A 19066-nucleotide genomic window follows, 5' to 3' on the forward strand; every position below is an offset into this window, starting at 1 on the left:
CTTTTTTCTTAAAATATGTTGCGTTATTTGTTTCAGAAGTACAGATCTGTGATTCAACAGTCTTGCACAATTCACAGCGCTCACCGTAGCACATACCCTCCCCAATGTCTATCACCCAGCCACCCCATCCCTCCCACCCCCAACCACTCCAGTAACACTCAGTTTCTTTCCTGAGATTAAGAATTCCTCATATCAGTGAGGTCATGTGATACATGTCTTTCTCTGATTGCCTTATTTCACTCAGCATAACACCCTCCAGTTCCATCCACGTCGTTGCAAATGGCAAGATCTCATTCCTTTTGATTGCAGCCTTAGATTTCAACTGTCTGCTTAACCATCCACAAAGCCTTAGATTTCAACTGTCTGCTTAACCATCCACAATTCTCTGATTGTGCAGCTATCTCATCACTCAGCTATTCAAAGTGGGTGTTGGATTCACCAAACACTGCCTTCTCCCTTATCCCCCACATCCAGCCATTCTTCAGATAGCAGCAAAAGTGATTTTTTTCCCTATTATCTTTTAAACTGAGATATAATTGACATATAACATTATATTAGTTTCAGGAGTACAACATAATGATTTGATGTTTTTATACACTGCAAAATGACCTCCACAATAAATCTAGTTAACATCCATCACTATACAGACTTACAAATTTTTTTCTTGTGACGGTAACTTTTACTCTTTCAGCAACTTTCAAATATACAATACAGCATTTTAAATTATAATCATCATTCTGTACATTACATCCCCAAGACTTATAACTGAGAGTTTGTACCTTTTGACACCTGTCACCCATGCTCATCTCCCATCCTCTCTCTCTGGCATCCACCTATTGTCCACAAGCTATGACTTTAATTTTTTTTGGAATCCACATATAAGCCAGATCATAAAGTATTTATCTTTCTCTGACTTATTTCACTTAGCATAATGCCCTCAAGGTTTATCCATGTTGTCACAAACGCAAGAGTTCCTTCTTTTTTTATGGCTAAAGAATATTCCGTTGTATATACACTCCACATTTTCTTTATCCATTCATCCACTGATGGAAACTGGTTGCTTTCATGTCTTGACTATTGTAAATAATGCTGCAATAAACATGGGGGTCAATTTATCTGTTTTAGTGTTTTCATTTTCTTTGGATAAATATCCAAGAGTGGAACTGCTGGATCACATGGTAGTTCTATTTTTAATTTTTTGAAGATCCCCCCATACTGTTTCCCATAGTGACTGCACCAATTTACATTCCCATAAACCAGGCACAAGGGTTCCTTTTTCTCTACACCCTCAACAACACTTGTTATTTCTTGTCTTTTTAATAACAGCCATTCTGACAGGTGTTAGGTGATACCTCACTGTGGTTTTGATTGGCATTTCCCTGATGATTAGTGATGTTGAGCACCTTTTCATGTACTATTGGCCACTTGTATGTCTTATTTGGAAAAATGTCTATACAAATCTTCTGTCCATTTTTTAATTGCACTTGTTTGGGGTTTTTTGTTTTGTTTTGCTATTTCTTTTTTTTTTTTAATTAATTAATTTATTTATTTATTTATTTATTTACGAGAAAGAGGGCATGAGCAGGGGCAGAGGCAGAGGGAGAAGAAGACTCCCCACTGAGCAGGGAGCCTGACACAGGGTTCCATCCCAGGATCCTGGGATCATGACCTGAGCCGAAGGCAGCTACACTGAACCAACTGAGCCCCACCAACACCCCCTCAAGTGCCCCTGCTATTGAGTTCTTTATATTTTTTGGATATTAACCCCTTATTGGATATATGCTTTGTAAATATTTTCTCTCATCGATAGGAATTTTATGCTCTCAGGTCTTACGTTCAAGTCTTTAATCCATTTGGAGTCAGTTTTTGTGTATGGTGTTAGATAGTGGTCTAATTACATTCTTTTGTATGTGACTGTGTCCAGTTTTCCCAACATTTGTTGAAGAGACTATCCTTTCTCCATTATATATTCTTGGCTCCTTTGTCATAGAGTAACTGATCATATATGCATGGGTTTATTTCTGGGCTCTCTACCAAACTGATTTTTGGAAAGGTAAACAAGATCCCTTCAGTGGCCTCCTTCTGTGTTTAGGATATAATCTCAAACTTCTAACCCAGAGACTGGTAAGGCTCTAAATTCTCTGACTCCTGCTCTCTCTCTCCAATTTCATCTCTAGCTACTTTACATACTACTTACTATCAATCCAGCCAGACTGGTGTTCTTCTAGTTGTTTCAATTCACCAAGCTTCCAAGTCACTTTGTACACTGCATTTGCAAGTCCTGCTACCAGGAATACGCATCCCCTATTCCATGTCTTCTGTTTCTTCAAAACTCAGCTTGATTTTCACTTCCTCAATGAGACTTTCCTTAATATACCTACATACAAACTGATGAAAACTAGGTTCCTTCCTATGGAATCCCGTAAGCATTCTGCGTGTTTCATTCACAGCATTTAATCATAATTTGGTATTATTGGTGTACTTTTTTGTTCAATGTCTAACTCCTCTAGAAGAAGGGTACCTTATTGTAGGCACCAAGAGGAGAGAAACGGCTAAATCTCCAAGTGCCTTGTACTTGTACTTGGAGATACTTAGTTATTTGTACAAGTAAACACTTTAAGAACATTCTGCTTTTTTCTAAAAGACTGAAAAAAAGTATGCGAAGAATGGCTAAGAAATCTAAACAAAGCACCATCTCCAGAAAACTGAGCAATGTGTTAGTAATTAGAAGGGACATTATAAAACTTGACAATCAAAGTAACTCAAAAATTTGTCAAGTTCCTATTATATACCACTGTAGTTGATGCTGAGGATGCAGTTATAACAACAGACTATGCCCAATATATCACAATTGTTTAAGAACACAAAACCTCAAATATAAACTCCTAAAAGTCTCAAAAAATAAGTATTTGTTTGCTTTAACAGACAATTCTATTGGCAGGAAAAGCTTTCCCAAAGTATTCTGTTTTCAGTTGTTTATCAAAATGTTAGTGAAAATTATTAATTTAGAGAAAGGGAGAAAACACTATTCCAAGCTTCAAATTCCAGAGTATATAGATCTAGGGGAATGAGTCTTTATGCCAGAAAATATAGTAACAGTAGCAGCAGCAAAGATAATAAATAAAAAAGGTTTTTGTGAAAGTTAGTAAAGGGAGTCTGGAGGTTCTGCAGGGGTAGCTCTCATTGCCCTACTCGTAGCTAAGTGCAGACCCAACAGGAAAAGAAAGACTTGACCTGACAAGGACCTGACCTTGCATGTGGATACTACTCTACTATTCCAGCTGAGGAACAGACGCTTTTTCATTTCACCCCCAGTACTGCCCTCCTCAGCAGCTCCACCAATGAGAAGCCATGACACTTCAAGCTCCTCAGTTTACCCCAGTGGACTTTTAGTTCCTACCAGCCTACCCTTTTTCTCCTTAAAAAAGCACATCTCTCCTCTGTTCTTTCTGACTTGTCTATGGTTTTGCCACAGCTTGTCTGTCCTGGATTGCAATTCTTTTTTATTCCCAAATAAACCCATTTTTGGCTGGTAAAGTAACTGGCATGTCTATTTTTAAGGTTAACATTTCCTTGGACAACCAAGTGAATGTCCATGTACTACTGCTAAACTAGTCATAATATATTTCAAAATACGACAGTGAAAGTTAACAAAATAGATGCTCTTTTTACACTATAAAGCAGACGGACTAAGGGCTAGAGACTTAACTTGCTTTGCTCCTTCAGACAAATAATTTCATCTCTCCAGGTTACACTTTCCACAACTGTAAGATGAGAGGTTTGGGCCATATCCTCTATAAGGATCCCTAAAGCTCTAGTCATACCTGACAATACAATTATGTAGGAAAATAAATATGAAACTAAAATGCTCCCTGGTGCTAGAATGGTAGCAAATAAAGCAAGTGTTTTTCCTTTAAAAATTTTCAAAGTCAAGGTTCTAAATTTTGTAAACATGATAGAGATGTTTTGTACTGACAAACAAAAGTGCCATAATTGAAATTTTACTCATTCTTTCTTGAATTAAAACATTTGACAGTAAATTTCAACCAAATCAATTATGATGCTCACCGATACTGATATGTCCTCATTTTTTCTCTTAACACTGGAGTCAAACAAGACATTTCTTCCTCGTCTTTCACAGTCTTGATATACAATCAGTCGAATTTGGCTTGGATCAAACTCTGGCAAAGGCCAACTTTAAAGAAAAAAAAGGTCCATCAGTTACTCTAATAAACATTCCACATAAATTCCTAGAAATAAAACCTATATAATAAAACTCTAAGTTGTATTATTGCTAAAGAATATATAGAAGTACTTTTTATTAAACACCATCACTTAGGACTAAAAACTTATATAGCAATGACATTGTAGGTTAAAAAGTAAAAACAAAACTTGTAGCAAGTGTATACAATATAGTCAACCCATTTGAATCTAAAAATGGTTAACCTCATAAAAATATGTGACTATATTTAAAACAATGAAAATACACAATGCTTCATGGCATGAACCCAGATGGCATAATATTAATCCATATTTTTAGACAGTTTTGATTCTTTATATAGAAATGTAAAGACAGAAACAGTTTTCAGATTAAAGAATAGCAGCTAAGTACTTATAAAAGAAAAAAAAAAGTGATGACCAAATGCAGTGGAAATTCTCATACAAAGCTGGTGTGAGTAAAAACTGGCTCACTCTTCTTAGAGAATAGTTTTTTTAAATCTATATAATAAATAGACAAAATCTAATAGAACTGATTTTTAAGTTTTACCAGCAATTTCATTCCATTCCATTATATCAGAATCTTCATAAAAGTACTGTTATGGAACAATACAAATGGTTCCTCAAGAGTAGAATGGATAAACATATTATAGTATATTCAGACTGCAAATATATATATTCAGACACAACAAATACAATGAATGAACTAAACAAAAACACAGACTGACCCTGAGCAAAAGAAATCAGACAATGACATACTCTCACACACACAACACACATACCCACCCAGCGTTACTGTATTTTTCCATTTACACAAGGTTCAAATCAGGTAAAGTTTTAGGCAGAGAAACATATTTAGTTTTTAAAACTACAAGGAAAACAAAGGAAGTGATGGTTTCAAAAGTCTGGTGAGTGGTTACCTCTCAAGATAAGGTTGGGAAGTGATGGCGGTATAACCAGGAGGGAACACAGCAGGTAGACTGGAGCACTGTGTTCTATTTTTAGTCTGGACAGTGCTTACCTCAATATTCACTTTAGAGTACAAAAAAGGCCACTGCATTTTTTATGTACTTTTATATATGCATTCTTTGTCACAATTAAAAAAATTAATGAAGTGAGTAAGATAAGGGAGTAGAGAGAAAGAGAAAACAATGAACTATATGGTGGAGATACTAACTAGTGAGCTGAACACACTATAACTGATGGGACAGGTGTTAACACATAGGAGAACACCCATTCCTGGAGCTGTTTGTTGTTAGTTATGTCAGGCTAAACGGTCAATTCCTCACAATCCATCAGTTACAACTCTTGATTGGGTTCCTTCACCTCCTTAAGAGAACCTTAACCCTAACTTCATCAATGCATCTTAGGCGACCCATAATTGGCAATGTAAAACATCTTCATTCCAAATTCTTGACAGTAAATACAATTTTAGCTTTCTCCTGTCTAATCCTTAGTAAATGTTTGTGTTAGGAACTGACTTACTAAACTGTGGTTTGCTGTTGTGTGAAGGAAACTACAAAAGAACACACCAACATAGAATGAAAATCAGGAAAGAGGTCTTATGGAAACTAGGAGAGCATTTTAGAGAGGAAGAAATACCACGGCAGTCACTAAAAAGCATCCATTAGCTTCAGAAACAAAGAAATCATTGGTGACCATGGCAAGGATACTTCTAAGGAATAAAAAGTACAACGAGTCAGACTGCAGAGGACTGAAGAAGAGAGAAAATAGTGAATTTAAGACAAGTGTCAAGGAAAGAAAGAAAAAGAATCATGGAGTGATAGCTATTTTGCTATTAAATAGGACACATCTGAACATATTTACATATTGATGACAAAGATTATGAAGAGGAAGGGAGATGGTAACTGACAAAGCAAGGCCTCTGAAGAAGTGGAGTTGGATAGGTATAGAGTACAGGTCAAAGGATTAGTTTCAAAGAGAAGAAAGGATAATCCTTTCTAGAAATGGAAAGAAAGGAGGCAAAGATGGACATGGATACAGAAAAAAATGTAGATATTAAGGTAAAATGCTGAGAAAATTCATTCTAAGAACACTATTTTCTTTGTAAAGTAGATGAAGAGAAATAAGGGAAAGGTTGTAAAATGTGGGAATAGCAGAGAGTAAAAAACAGAACAGTGATATGGGGAAAAAATATGTTGACTAGGAAACATAAGGTTTCTGGACAATGCTGGAAGTCTACAAGTTTAAGACTGTAAATATGTACCTGCCACAAACTACACAGTTAGGTCATTTTCTCTAGCAAACACTCCTCTTCAATTTGGATCAGACTGAGCCAAGTAAGGATTTTCATAGGGAGATAGGACAAAAGCAAAGGGGAGCCTTGGAAATAGAGCAAAAGACAAAAAATAGCTGGAATGATGGATAGGAGAATCTATGCTATTCAGATAAGAAAGTGAGGAGGGGGAAGCTAACAGATTAGAAGACAATGGAGGCGGAGGCAGGGGTCAAAGTGCTGAAATAACATGAACAGCTATAGTGGGGAGGCAGGGAGATAAGAAAGAGGAAACCACAATCATACGGTAGAATACCAGACTTAAGATTTTAGAGGCAGAATAGTTCCTTCATTCATTCATTTAATATAGATACGTGCCTACCATGAACAAAGCACTGGTTAGGGTAAGGTAAGTAAGAACCTGCTCTAGAAGCAAGAAATAGTAGTAGTAAAGTAAAGAAATAAATAGACATGATAATTCCAGGTAAGTAACTGGTGAAATAAAGAAATCTAAATAGGTAATCAATAAACTGTGACAGATGTTTTAGTAAGAGGATGGTGTGTGAGTCAGCGAGGTATATTCATTTTTATAAGTGACTATATGTACAAAACTTTCGAAAAAAATGAAAACTTAGGCTTTGCTGGATGTGAGGTATCCCAACAGACCTTGAACGAGTAGTGGCCACCATCTCATTCATCCAACCCCCTGGGATCTCCAAGACACACAAAGAATAACAGCTAAATTCCTTTGCATAGATGTAGAAATATTCACAATCCAGCCCTAATCTACCTTTCCAGACATACTTCACATTACCCATAATATCAACACAGTGATCTTCTCAAAGGTGCAAAGACACACCAGACAATTTCAGTTCCACGCCCTTGTGTAAGCTACTACTTCTACCTGAAATATCCTCAACCACCTTAGCAAAACTCCCATTCATTCTTAAAGATCTAGTTTAAATCTCACCTCCAGGGAAGCCTTTACTAATTCTGCCAGCAATGCCAGCAGTTAGTTGCTGACTTCTGAGATTACACTTACTTTAGGTTATAAATCTAGTAGTATTTTCCACACTGTACTTTATTTGTTTACATGCAAGTTTCCTCCACTAGAAAGAAAAGCTCCCTGTAGGCAAAGCTTACTCATCTTTGAATTCCTAGATGCAAGCACATCAAATAAGTAAAAACTACATAACCCTATGTAAAGGTTAGCACTACAGGAACTAAATAAATAATTTCATAAGTACATAAATTGAATTATCATAGTCCACAATCTGAAAAAAAACAAAACTTTCTTTAAAAAGCTAAAAAGCATGTCCATCAACTGATGAATATTTTAAAAAGTGGTATAAAAATGTCATAGAGCCATAAAATGGATATTATATGGCTACGAAGAGGATACAAGCTACAACATGGATGAACCCTGACAACTTAACACTAAGTGAAAAAAGCCAGACACAAAAGACCACATTATCGTATGACCCCATTTATATGACCTATCCAGAGTAAACAAATCCATTGTGACAGAACAGGAGGGGCTGGGGAGTGGAGAGAGCATTTACAGAAAAATGTATGGAGTTTCTTCATAACAACTCCATTTCTATTTCATAGGTGAGAAAACTAAGGCAGGGAGAAATTAAGTAACCTGCCCAAAATAACACTGCTACCTACTAAAAATGGCAAAGCTGGGTTTAGATTCCAGATAGTATGTCTCTGGAGTCCAGGATTTTAACGATTATTCTGTACTATCAATTAAGCAGGAAATACTACCTAAAGCTAACCATTCTCTTCCCTAAAAGAAGAAAACAGCATGTGTTGTAATTCTTAGTGATTCCAGCTCAGGAGTGTGCAGTGAAGCAACAAGCAGAGCTACAAAGGCAGGCTGGTGCCAGATCAAAACTCAGAAGCATTTCACACAAACACAAAAGAACATCATCATTCAGGTAATGAGTAAACAAGGGTGTTAAACAACAGGTGACAAGATCATTTGTGCATTTTAGAAAATCATGTTGACAGAAACTTGGAGGAGTGACTAGAGTGGTTAGTCTAGAGGTAAGAATAATGTTATAAACTGAACCAAAGAACAGCAGTGAAGACAGAAAGAAAGAGACAGAGATAGGACATGAGAGACTGTAGATTGGGAATGAGGGAAGTGGATGGCTGACTCTCACATTTCCAATCTGATGAAAATAAATACCATTAACCAAGGTGGAGAATACAGGGGGAAAGCAAATTTGAGATAAGGACGTTAACGGATTTAAGGGGCCTGAAACACAGCTTCAGAAAAAATGTCCAAAAGATTGATGAAAAAACGGTCTGGAGCATAAGAAAAAAACTGAGAGTTATAAACACAGAGTTATTGACACATAGTTGGCAGTAAAATCATCCGGGGAGAACATATTAATTGAAGAGAGAAAAAAAAGTGAAGGACCAACAAACTAGAATTTAGGACACAGCAATATTTTAAGGACAGAGAGAAAAGCAGAGAAACCAGGGAGGATCAGTAAAGACAGACCACTAGAAAGAAAAGAGAAAACCCATGGTAAAATGTTATTTCAAAAGTTAAGGAAGATTAAAAAAAAAAAAGCTAAGCAAGATGAAGATGAAGAAAGGAATACCGTGCAGTATCAAAGGCCAAAATTTATAAAGACTAAAAGTGTCCATGGGATTTGGCAATTTGGGGATCCTTGGTACTCTTGCAAGAACCATTTCAGTAGAGAAGTGGGGTGGGGGTACTCACATAGCAATGGCAAAGGCATGAAGGGAAAACAGCTGAGAGTAAAACAGTGCTATTTGGAAAGGTTTCCCTGTGAAATGGGGAGATAAAGGGATAATGTGACCATATAATTCATCAATTAATTTGTAGAGTTTTGAAAGTAAAGGGGGACCCTAAACACACAGGAGCATGGTCACCCCAGACAGGTAGAAGAAGCTACAAGAGGCTTTTTCTTAAAGGAAAAAGAAAAACATATAGAGATAGATAAAAATATACAGATATATCTTTATACGTATTTTTATACATATATATATTCTTTCATTTTATCTACCTATCTATCCAAAAAGGGTATATACTTAAATATATGTATTTCTAAACTGATGGGAAAGTATCAGAGAAACAGTCTAAAAGCAACCAGAGAGAACTGTTGGACTAAGATCCCAGACAAGTTGGGACATAGTACTCTGAGTAAGGCTAATGAACTATGAAATGCACTTGCTGAGGCAGGAAAAAGAGAATCTACAAATGAAAACTACTGCAGATAGGTTCTCAGGTTGGAGAGAAGAAACAGCATTTACACTTGATCACTTCTGTTTTTTCTGAAAACTAGAAATCACGCATGCACCTAAGTATATATGAAATGTGTGGCCTGAACTTGGGTATAGGTTGTGTTAGATAAAGTTCTGACAGTCATCAAAGAAAATGTGGAAAGGTGCTAACCTAAGGAAAGCATAAGCCAAAGCACTACCAAGCCAGCTGAGCTGAAAATCATAAATCTGATTTAGGACTAATTTTCTCTACTATCACAAGGGAGCCTAGAGGCATAGAAGAGGCAAAAAATAGTGTATTTAATAGGAGATTTTCTGAGTAGCTGCAATGGAAAAATAGGGGCAAGCCTGTTAAGAGTGATATAGAGAAAGAAGGTCTGGAATAGCACAGGAAACATGGTCAGGATGAAGGTAATCGGAGAAAAGGAAGGAAAACAAACAACAGTAGTCTTAATGAAGCTAGAGAGCAAGTTTATACAAAAGATCAAAGGATATGAAGTTGTGGTCAGAATGGGAGGATCCCAGAAAGAGAAGAGAGAGTCAGCTCATAGTGAGACTCAAGGTCTAGTCAAGAACAGATCAAGGTAGAGAGCAAGAAAAGGTACTGTGAAGCCAGATTGTTAGATGTGTGGGTTGCACAAGATGATGGTACAAAGTAATCTGGAAAGAAACACTATCACCTAAGTGTCAAAGTTCTTGAAGAACACTAGAGAGCCATCTGGTAGAAGGTCAGCAGTGGATGCCAACAACAAATTAGAGTAAAGTGTGGTACTATGGCAAAGGCCTCAGAAAAGAAGAGGTTTTCATAAGAGGACAAGAACAGTCTCCAAGCAACAGTAGGGGTCAAGTTTCTACAGCCAGTGTTGGGTAGTGTGTGAAAAAAGAAGCATCCTGTATGTACTGAAAGGGCAAAAGGAGGAATTATGGCCTGTGAGTGCAAAAAGGTGGAGAAATTGCGATGAAAGTGAAAACATAAGGAAGGAATTCGAAATGGTGCAGAGAAAAGGCAGCATAGGCATTATTAGATGGTGGAGGCAAGGTTGCAGACATAAAGAAGGCTCAAGACCTGCCGGGCTCAGACTGCAGGATATGCCTTAATAAGAACAGAGATAGAAATAACGTAGCTTTATATTTAAATAGAAATCGTGTTTGAAGTTGATTTGGTTTGACAAGAGAAGGCCTTACAGTCATTCACGGTTAAAAAGGAAGGAAGGAAGGAAGATAAAAAGTTAGTCAAAAGTTATTTGGGAAGAGATCTGTGCTTCTGAAGAGTATGTCCCTGAAATGGAGGGGGGTTACTGATAAAGCTTTTGATTCCCTTTATCTTATCATGGAAAAGAGTTGCAAATCCTGAAATTTAGAAACACATTGAATTGAAATTGACTAAATAGATCTGTTACCAAAATGTAGCATGACAAATTAATTCTGTTTAAAATATACTAGGAGGCACGCCTGGGTGGCTCAGTAGTTTAAGCATCTACCTTTGGCTCAGGTCATTACGTCCGGGGTCCTGGGATCCAGCACAGCAGGGAGTCTGTTTGTTCCTCTCCCTCTGTCCCTCCCCCTGCTTGTGTTCTGTCTCTCTCTCAAATAAATAAATAAAATTAAATTAAAAAGAGAAATATACTAGGAGAACATGATGTTAAACAACAAGAATAACCCCAAAGTGACTCCTTTAACAGGCGATTTTAAATGGTAATAGTAACCTTAAATTTATTCATTTTTCAAATGAAAGAAGTGAAAGAAAAGCAAAAATCACCTGCCGAAAGTCACTGGTCTGGTTAGGCTGGCTGGTCGTGCCCCTTCCTTTCACTCCCATCTCTATCATCCACTGGTATTCACTTCCACTCAGCAGGCAAACAGAATGGCATAATCCTTTATTATATCAAAACCTAATCTTCTGGTATCTAATCCACCATGCTTTCTACTTCATCGGGTTGCCTCCTTTTGTCAAAATTTAACTGAAGACATAACTAAGCCAAATCATTAACAGTGGTAAGCATACCATCACCATTCACAAAAATTATCTATATACTACAGCAAAACTTCCTTAGTATTAAGCTACTGTGTTCAGCTTATTAATTTAAACATTAGTAAGAAAACTAGTCAGTAATGAACCAGAAACTATTTTAAAACTCTACACAGATGTTATAGTTTATGTCAGCTTATCTGCTCTGCATGTTTTTTATGACACCTTTAAAGAATGCTAATAGAAAATAAACATACTAGGAAAGACACTTCCCTTAACTCACTGACATTGCAGCTCAGAAGACCATGTTAATTCCTGTAACGCATTACGGGCTTTTAAATTAGGGCTAAATCATGCATTCTTGACAGCAAGATGGCTTCCAAAGAGGGTGACGGGGAAGGAGACAAAACAATATTAGATATTACAATGGGTGTGGCCATAAGGAAATAACAAGTATATCTATGGTATTAAAATTTCATTGGGTGGGGTGGCAATTAAGGAAAAAGATGTCTAAAAAAGGCTCCTTAGGGGTATGAAAATGTAAAAAAAAAAAAAAAAAAAAAGGTTGAGAGGCACCAGGCTAAATGTTAGTTTTTATCTCAACACATTTAATGATTGTCACACTTAAATGTAATACCTAAATAATTCACCTTTTCTTTTTCTAATTGACCAATTCTTTTGCCTTGACAATTGAATTTCATGAACTTGTAGATAAATACCAACAAGTCTCTTCTCTTCCTCTACTCCTACTTTCAATTGATCATCTAGACATTTTCACTTCTTAGCATCAAAGGGCCTGAGATAATCTCTTACTGTAGAGTATACTTACCAAATATGAAGATTTTAAGTTTATTTATTCAATAATTATTTGCAATGTCTACTATGTACCTGCTACTATGTTAGTTGTTTTTTCTTGAGCCTTATCCATCAATGTTGTCTCACTGAAATGGAAGCATGCAAGGTGATGCAAACTAACCCTGAGAAACAATAAAAATCTTATGCTCCTGCAAGAAATGGAGAGGGGGGCAGCCAAGTTTCAAAACCTATTCATGCAAAATGTCCCCAGTACCAGAAAACACTCTGAGTTCGGTTAAAAAAAAAAAAAAAAGAATTATTGTAGAAGAAAGTGAAGAATGAATGAAGGAAAGGCAGGAGAGAGAGAAGAACGCTACATTAGGCTACAAGAGATAAATAGAAAGCTTTCTCAACATAACAACATGCCAAGAAGTGGTCACCATCAGAACCCCAAAGCATAACAGCCAAAAGCACCATATTCAATTGGAGAAATATATTCTGTACATGCGGAAAGTGATCTGAGTATTTTAAAAACCTGTAGACAGACCGTGCTTTAAAGAAATCTGCTGCTAACTAGTCAATGTTGAATGACATAACATTCACCATTCCCTTTAAAACACAGTGACCAGGAAAGAACTGGCAACTGAATGCATATTTAGGTCTTAAGTTAAAAATAAAATGTTACAACATATACAATTTTTAAAATTCCTCACTTCAATTAACTTCTTCTATTAGTCTGGAAATCCCAAATGTATCAGACAAGAGAACATCTTAATTTCCTTTTCATATATTTACTGTGCATTTAAAAAAATAATAATGGTGAACATATGGGCTATATCAGCAATTCCCAATAATTTCTAATAAAAGGACACCTTTTCAATATTTAAAAAAATTTGGTATCCAATAATAGAAAATATGACTGAAGGCTATGAATTCAATACAGTATTAATCAAAAGAACATCTATATTTAGGAAAAACAGAACTATATATTCATCATTTACTCAGTTTATATGTTTTTATAAAGTCAAGGACCTAATTCAATAACACTACCACAACTCAGGGGTTGAAAGACCTAAAGTAAGAATATATACACAATTAGATGGACCTAATTCAGTAACTCTACTACAACTCAGGGGTTCAAAGACCTAACGTTAAGGATATATACAAAATTAGATAAATCATATACAGAACATTATGGGAACCATAAAATACATGTGAAAATTACACTGTACTAAGTTTTTAAAATATGGAATATAATTAAGATAAAATATAGATCACTATTCAGAGTATCACTGCATTTCTGCTAGGAGTCACACATTAAAGAATTGCTTAAAATAAATTTTCTTTAGCAAGCAGGATCATCAGTGACAGGGCGCCGTTATTGTACCAATTTTGTTTTTCGAAAGAATCCAAACTGATTTTGTAAATAGTGAAAATTCCTCCCAGATTGACAACCTTTTAATAATTTAGTTTATATTTTGTTTTGGTTTTTCATGTTTCATGTTTCAGTAGTAGTATCTTACTACTATAAGGAGAAGCTGCGAGAGATAATGAATATAATGGAACTTTAATTTCCTGACCAAGTGAGTGTATGAAGTACCATTTTAACTCAGGAAGCTTATATGTTTCCTTTTTTTTAATTCCAATATACTTAACATACAGTGTTATATTACTTTCAGGTGTACAATAGAGTAATTCAACAATTCCATATATTACCCAAGGCTCATCACAAGTGCACTCCTTAATGCCCATCACCCACTTCACCCAGGAAGCTATATGTTTCTAATAATTTCTCTAAGGAATTAAAATTCTCTAACCTGACCGAAAAATAATCCCATGATTTTTTTGTTAATCTCAGTTCCAAAAAAATGAGTTACCAGTTTAGGTCTTTTCCTATCCGAAAAGTCTTGATTTTTTACATAAGCTGTTTATATCCAATTATTTTTCTCCAACTACATCTTAATAAACTAAATATTATAATAACACTAGAAACCTTTAGTCTGTATATCTATAGTCATACTGAATTCAATTATACCCAGAATACTAATGAAATCTTAATGACTGTAATTTACATTTTAATGACAAGTATAATCAACTACTTGGCTGTAGGATTATTACCATCATTTAATCAAACTAGATTTTTCATATAAAAAAAATAAAGTAAAAATATAAACTGTTACAGACATTAAAGATCCCCAAATCCATTTATATTTATCCCCTAACCTAACATGTATAAAGTCATATGCACCAAATTAAAACTTTACAAAAAGTATTTCAAAGAAATTAATAATCTACCACATGAATTCCTGAAATGGAACCTCAGCAAGAGTATATACCATGAGAGGATACCACATATCACATCTACTATCATAGTTGCTGTATTTTTCAGCATCACATACACATAATTGAAATATACCTGACCTATGTGGTTTTTAACTTGCTGACATTAATTCTATATACCTAAGAACTTAAGAAACTGCAGTGGAACCCTAGAAGAATGTTAAAATGAATTAAAACCATTCAAAGGGCCAGTATCCAAGTTGTTCAGCTGGGTTACATGATCAAAAAAAAATATTTTTTAAACTCCACAGTAGGATTTATTTAAAATATAAAAACAATGTACCTTAGTCTAAATTCACTGCTAATTCAAGATTATTTAATTCAAGTCATAAATGACTTATTGGGACACATAGTTAAGATGTTCACAGAGTAGCAAAAACATGACCAGAAAAATTCAGGCCCTTGTCATTAAAATTAAAGAATAACACTAACTATAACAATAATGAGATTATGATCAACAAACTAAAACAATGTCAGGTTTTTAATTTAAATTTTACTTATAAATATGCATATGTGATACAAACACAAAAGCCCACTGCTTTCCAAATATCTATAGAAAGTGTTCCTATGTAAACACAAGACAGAAGAGCAGTGAATGACAGAAACAAGACACATATATATATACCAATGACTAATACAGAGTATTTACAAATTCCATGTTTAAAATAATGATCACCACCTGCTTAAAACATTCTCAAGTCCATCTAATTAAACTTATCATAATTTCACAATTTTAAACTGCTTTTCATAAAATAAGTATAATCTAAAAATCTCACCATATAAATTTTTGCTTCAGATATTGTAAAGCAAACTTATCACCAACTTTATAAGTAGATTTGGGCTGATTCTGATGTTAACAACATGTGAAAATAACATCTTGAGTTAAAATGTACATTAGTGGCATCTCTAATTTCTCTTATGCAGTTCCACTTTTCAAAATCCCTAAAAACTCCAATTACGCACAACTGCCAACTCAGGTTAATAATAGCAATGAACCATATTCATCTGAAACCACGAGACTGTCAGGTGACAATACGAAGAAGTCTGAATTTAACTCAAATAAAAGCTTCTACATGCTGCAATGAAAAAGGCTTAATTCTAGCAATGGAACCATGGGAGACTAAGAGCTTTTGGGAAATTACTGTCCATGACAAAATCTATTTTTGCAAAAGGCTCTGTCTATTCAGTCCTACCATTTCACAAGTAGAATCCTATTCTTTTGTTTCACTGAAGACTCTGGAATTTTTAAAGAAGCAAATTATGACTACATTTCAATTCCGTTATCTCTTCTACTATAAATACATGATTAAAGAAAATCAACCTAAGTATTGTGTAAACTAAGTGCTGCCCTGGCAGCTGCTGCAGACTAGGAATGCCAATTTTTTTTTTTAAGGGCACTTTAACTCAACGATGGCTGGTCTGCACAGAGGCAACCATGGCTACATTCCAGCAATTCAACAATTCCCATCTATAAGGAACTTAGGCTCATCTAATAAGCAAGAAAACAGAAGAGCTCCTTTCTCAACTTCGTGGTGTCCCAACTCTGCCATTTCAGACAAGTACACACACACATTCTTGGAAGCCACAGCAAGCTTGTATTCTACCCAGATGACAAGCAACTGGAAAAGCAAGCCCTGATGATCACAGGACCCACAGCGGTCATAAGTAAACCGGCTCACTAATCTGAACTCTATTGAACTCACAAAGACAAGTCTAGAACAAAATACAACCTTTGAACTTATAAAGTTTATATTTATATTATATAAATACATTAATTTAAAATATAAAAATAAAAATATATTTATTTATATACTTCAATAAAACTACCACGTCACATTACTTGGTTGGTTCTGAAACAGAGACCTTTCAGATTGCTTTAAAAACCCAGTCTTTCACTGGGTTTGTATTTTAACACATATCAGCATGTTCTTCCAGGAAAAGCTAAGAGTGCATCTGTGTATTATGCTGATATGACTACTGCAGTAACAGAAATGCCTTAATACAATGGACTATTAATCCACAACCTAATGGACAATATGCTAAGACCAAGAATCATTCCCCACACCCAACATGAGAGAAACAAAAGAATAGGCTCTGAATCAGCCTAACTTAGATTTAAATCTCAACTCTGCTACATACAGACTGAATGGGATCTAAGAAAAATGCCTTAACTTCTCTAGTCCCCAGATTCCTCATCTGTAAGATAGGACTATCTCTATGATTAGTATAGGCACTGTGTTTTATCTCTAACACTTAGAACAGCGTGTCACACATATCTAGAGTTCAATAAACATTTGGTGAATTACTGACATGCGGCTAGAATTACCTGTCTCTTACAAGTACATTGCCTTCTTGTCCCAGTTTTAAAAACTGTAACTTTTCTTTAACTGTCATACTTAATAATTAATTCTAATAATCCTGGTACTTGTTGAGATATATAAATATCTGCCACACTAGCAATTTCTCCACAATTCATTAGGCAGAAACTTCTAAAATCTTTCATCTGTGGGGGCATGGGTATATGGGTAATCTCTATACCTTCTGCTCAATTTTGTTGGGAACCTAAAGCACAGCATGACGTATAAAGATACTGAGGGGTTCCTGTGTGGCTCAGTCAGTTAAGCATCTGACTCTCGATCTTAGCTTAGATCTTGATCTCAAGGTCATGAGTTCAAGCCCTGCATCGAGCTCCATGCTGGGCGTGGAGCCTACTTAAAAAAAAAAAAAAAAAAAAAAAAGATGTCAAATCACTGTGTTATACACCTGAAACTAATACAACACTGTGTCAACTACTCAAATGAAAAAAAATTCTAATAAAAAATAAATAACCCATCTTTGATTGTTTAGGTTAGAAAGCCTGCATACAGACACAAAAGTAAATTGAATGATTTCACAAGGTCGATCTAAGCTTTCAGACCTCACTTATGATAGTCCTCTGATGCAAATCTGGGTTTATTATAATCACATATAATCTGTTTACTTCAGCATTAAATGTATTAAAGGGGAGAAAACAAGAAGACAGAGCTGTATACAAAGATCTCCATTGGTAATTACTACATGAAGAAAAACAAGGTTCAAAACAGTATGTACACCATCAAAGTGAATACCATAATATTCTCATATGTACATCAAAGTAAAATAAGATAAAGTAAGATAAATAAGAAACTTAATACAAAGATACACAAATGTTCTAAGAAGTGACCCCTAGGAAATAAAACTAGGAACTGGAGAAAGGAAGGGCGACAGTTACTTTCCAATTACATTCCTTACCTCTAGTTTTGTACCAAAACTTCACATTCATTTCAATAAGCACTTCTTTGACTCCCCAGGTTCTGGATCCCCCCTCAGAGCCCAAGGAATACAAAATACCTTCATGAGCATCATAATCTTACAGCAGGACATGATCTGTTTTTCCACTGAAGAACTAGCCAGAGAAAAGCTTGATAGCCACTAGCTCAGAAACCAGAAAAGTGCTACAAAGTTAAGAAAAAAATGGAGGAAAAAAGGAAGTGTTCCAAAAAAGGAAAGCCAGTAGGTGAATCAACTAAGTTTATTTCTCTAATGTCAACCTACTAAAGTATTTTCACCCAGATGCTTAAACCAAAAATCTAGAAGTCACCAAGTCCGATTTATTATACCCCCAAAATGTTTTATGTCAGACCACCAGCATGACTGCCATCATCCTAGTGTGGGCTACCATATTTAACCACTTAAATTAGTCTCCCAACCTCTCCTTCTGCTCCCCTCCAATTTACTCTCCACAATGTAGCCAAAGAGGGAAAATCTCCATAGTATATTTCTCTCTCGTCCCCCCAGTAAAATGCCCTAAACTACCACTGAAGATCCCCTATCCTGGTGCTTAACAGACTACTGTTGTAATTACCTGTTTACTGTCTCCATTTCTATTGGACCATAAGCCGTGTGAGGATGGGACCATACTTCTCTCCCACACAGGTCTATTCCAGTGTCTAGCATTATGGATGACATTTAGTAGCTTGTTAGGAAGTCAAAACTAGTTTTTGCAGGAACTCTGATGACACTTCTTGAGATCAGTTTAATAGTAACAAAACACTACATAGGATTTTAGTGGCTTTTTTTATGAGAATGAAATAAAAACATCCTTTCTAGTGCCTACTTGTTCATAGTTATTTCATAGTTATTTCAGGGGGTAATGCATTCACTATTCCCCCCAACTTTTTATCCTCAAAAAAGGAAAATAGTCATTGTAAACCTAATATAAACAG

General features: G+C 35.5%; 1 protein-coding gene across 3 annotated transcripts in view; it reads right to left on the reverse strand.

The window, feature by feature from the left end:
* FNIP1 (folliculin interacting protein 1) overlaps window positions 1–19066 on the reverse strand; it is a 154305-nt gene that overhangs the window by 88827 nt on the left and 46412 nt on the right. For 2 of the 3 annotated variants that reach the window (XM_027604862.1, XM_027604863.1), the window contains exon 2: window positions 4069–4195. In XM_027604862.1, the coding sequence (XP_027460663.1) occupies window positions 4069–4195 (127 nt within the window). Of the gene's footprint in view, window positions 1–4068; window positions 4196–11199; window positions 11258–19066 lie in introns of those variants that run through there. The other variant, XM_027604865.1, reaches the window with a different exon arrangement.

This window comes from Zalophus californianus, chromosome 5 (genome assembly GCF_009762305.2).
Source record: "Zalophus californianus isolate mZalCal1 chromosome 5, mZalCal1.pri.v2, whole genome shotgun sequence".
Classification (NCBI taxonomy): Eukaryota; Metazoa; Chordata; class Mammalia; order Carnivora; family Otariidae; genus Zalophus; species Zalophus californianus.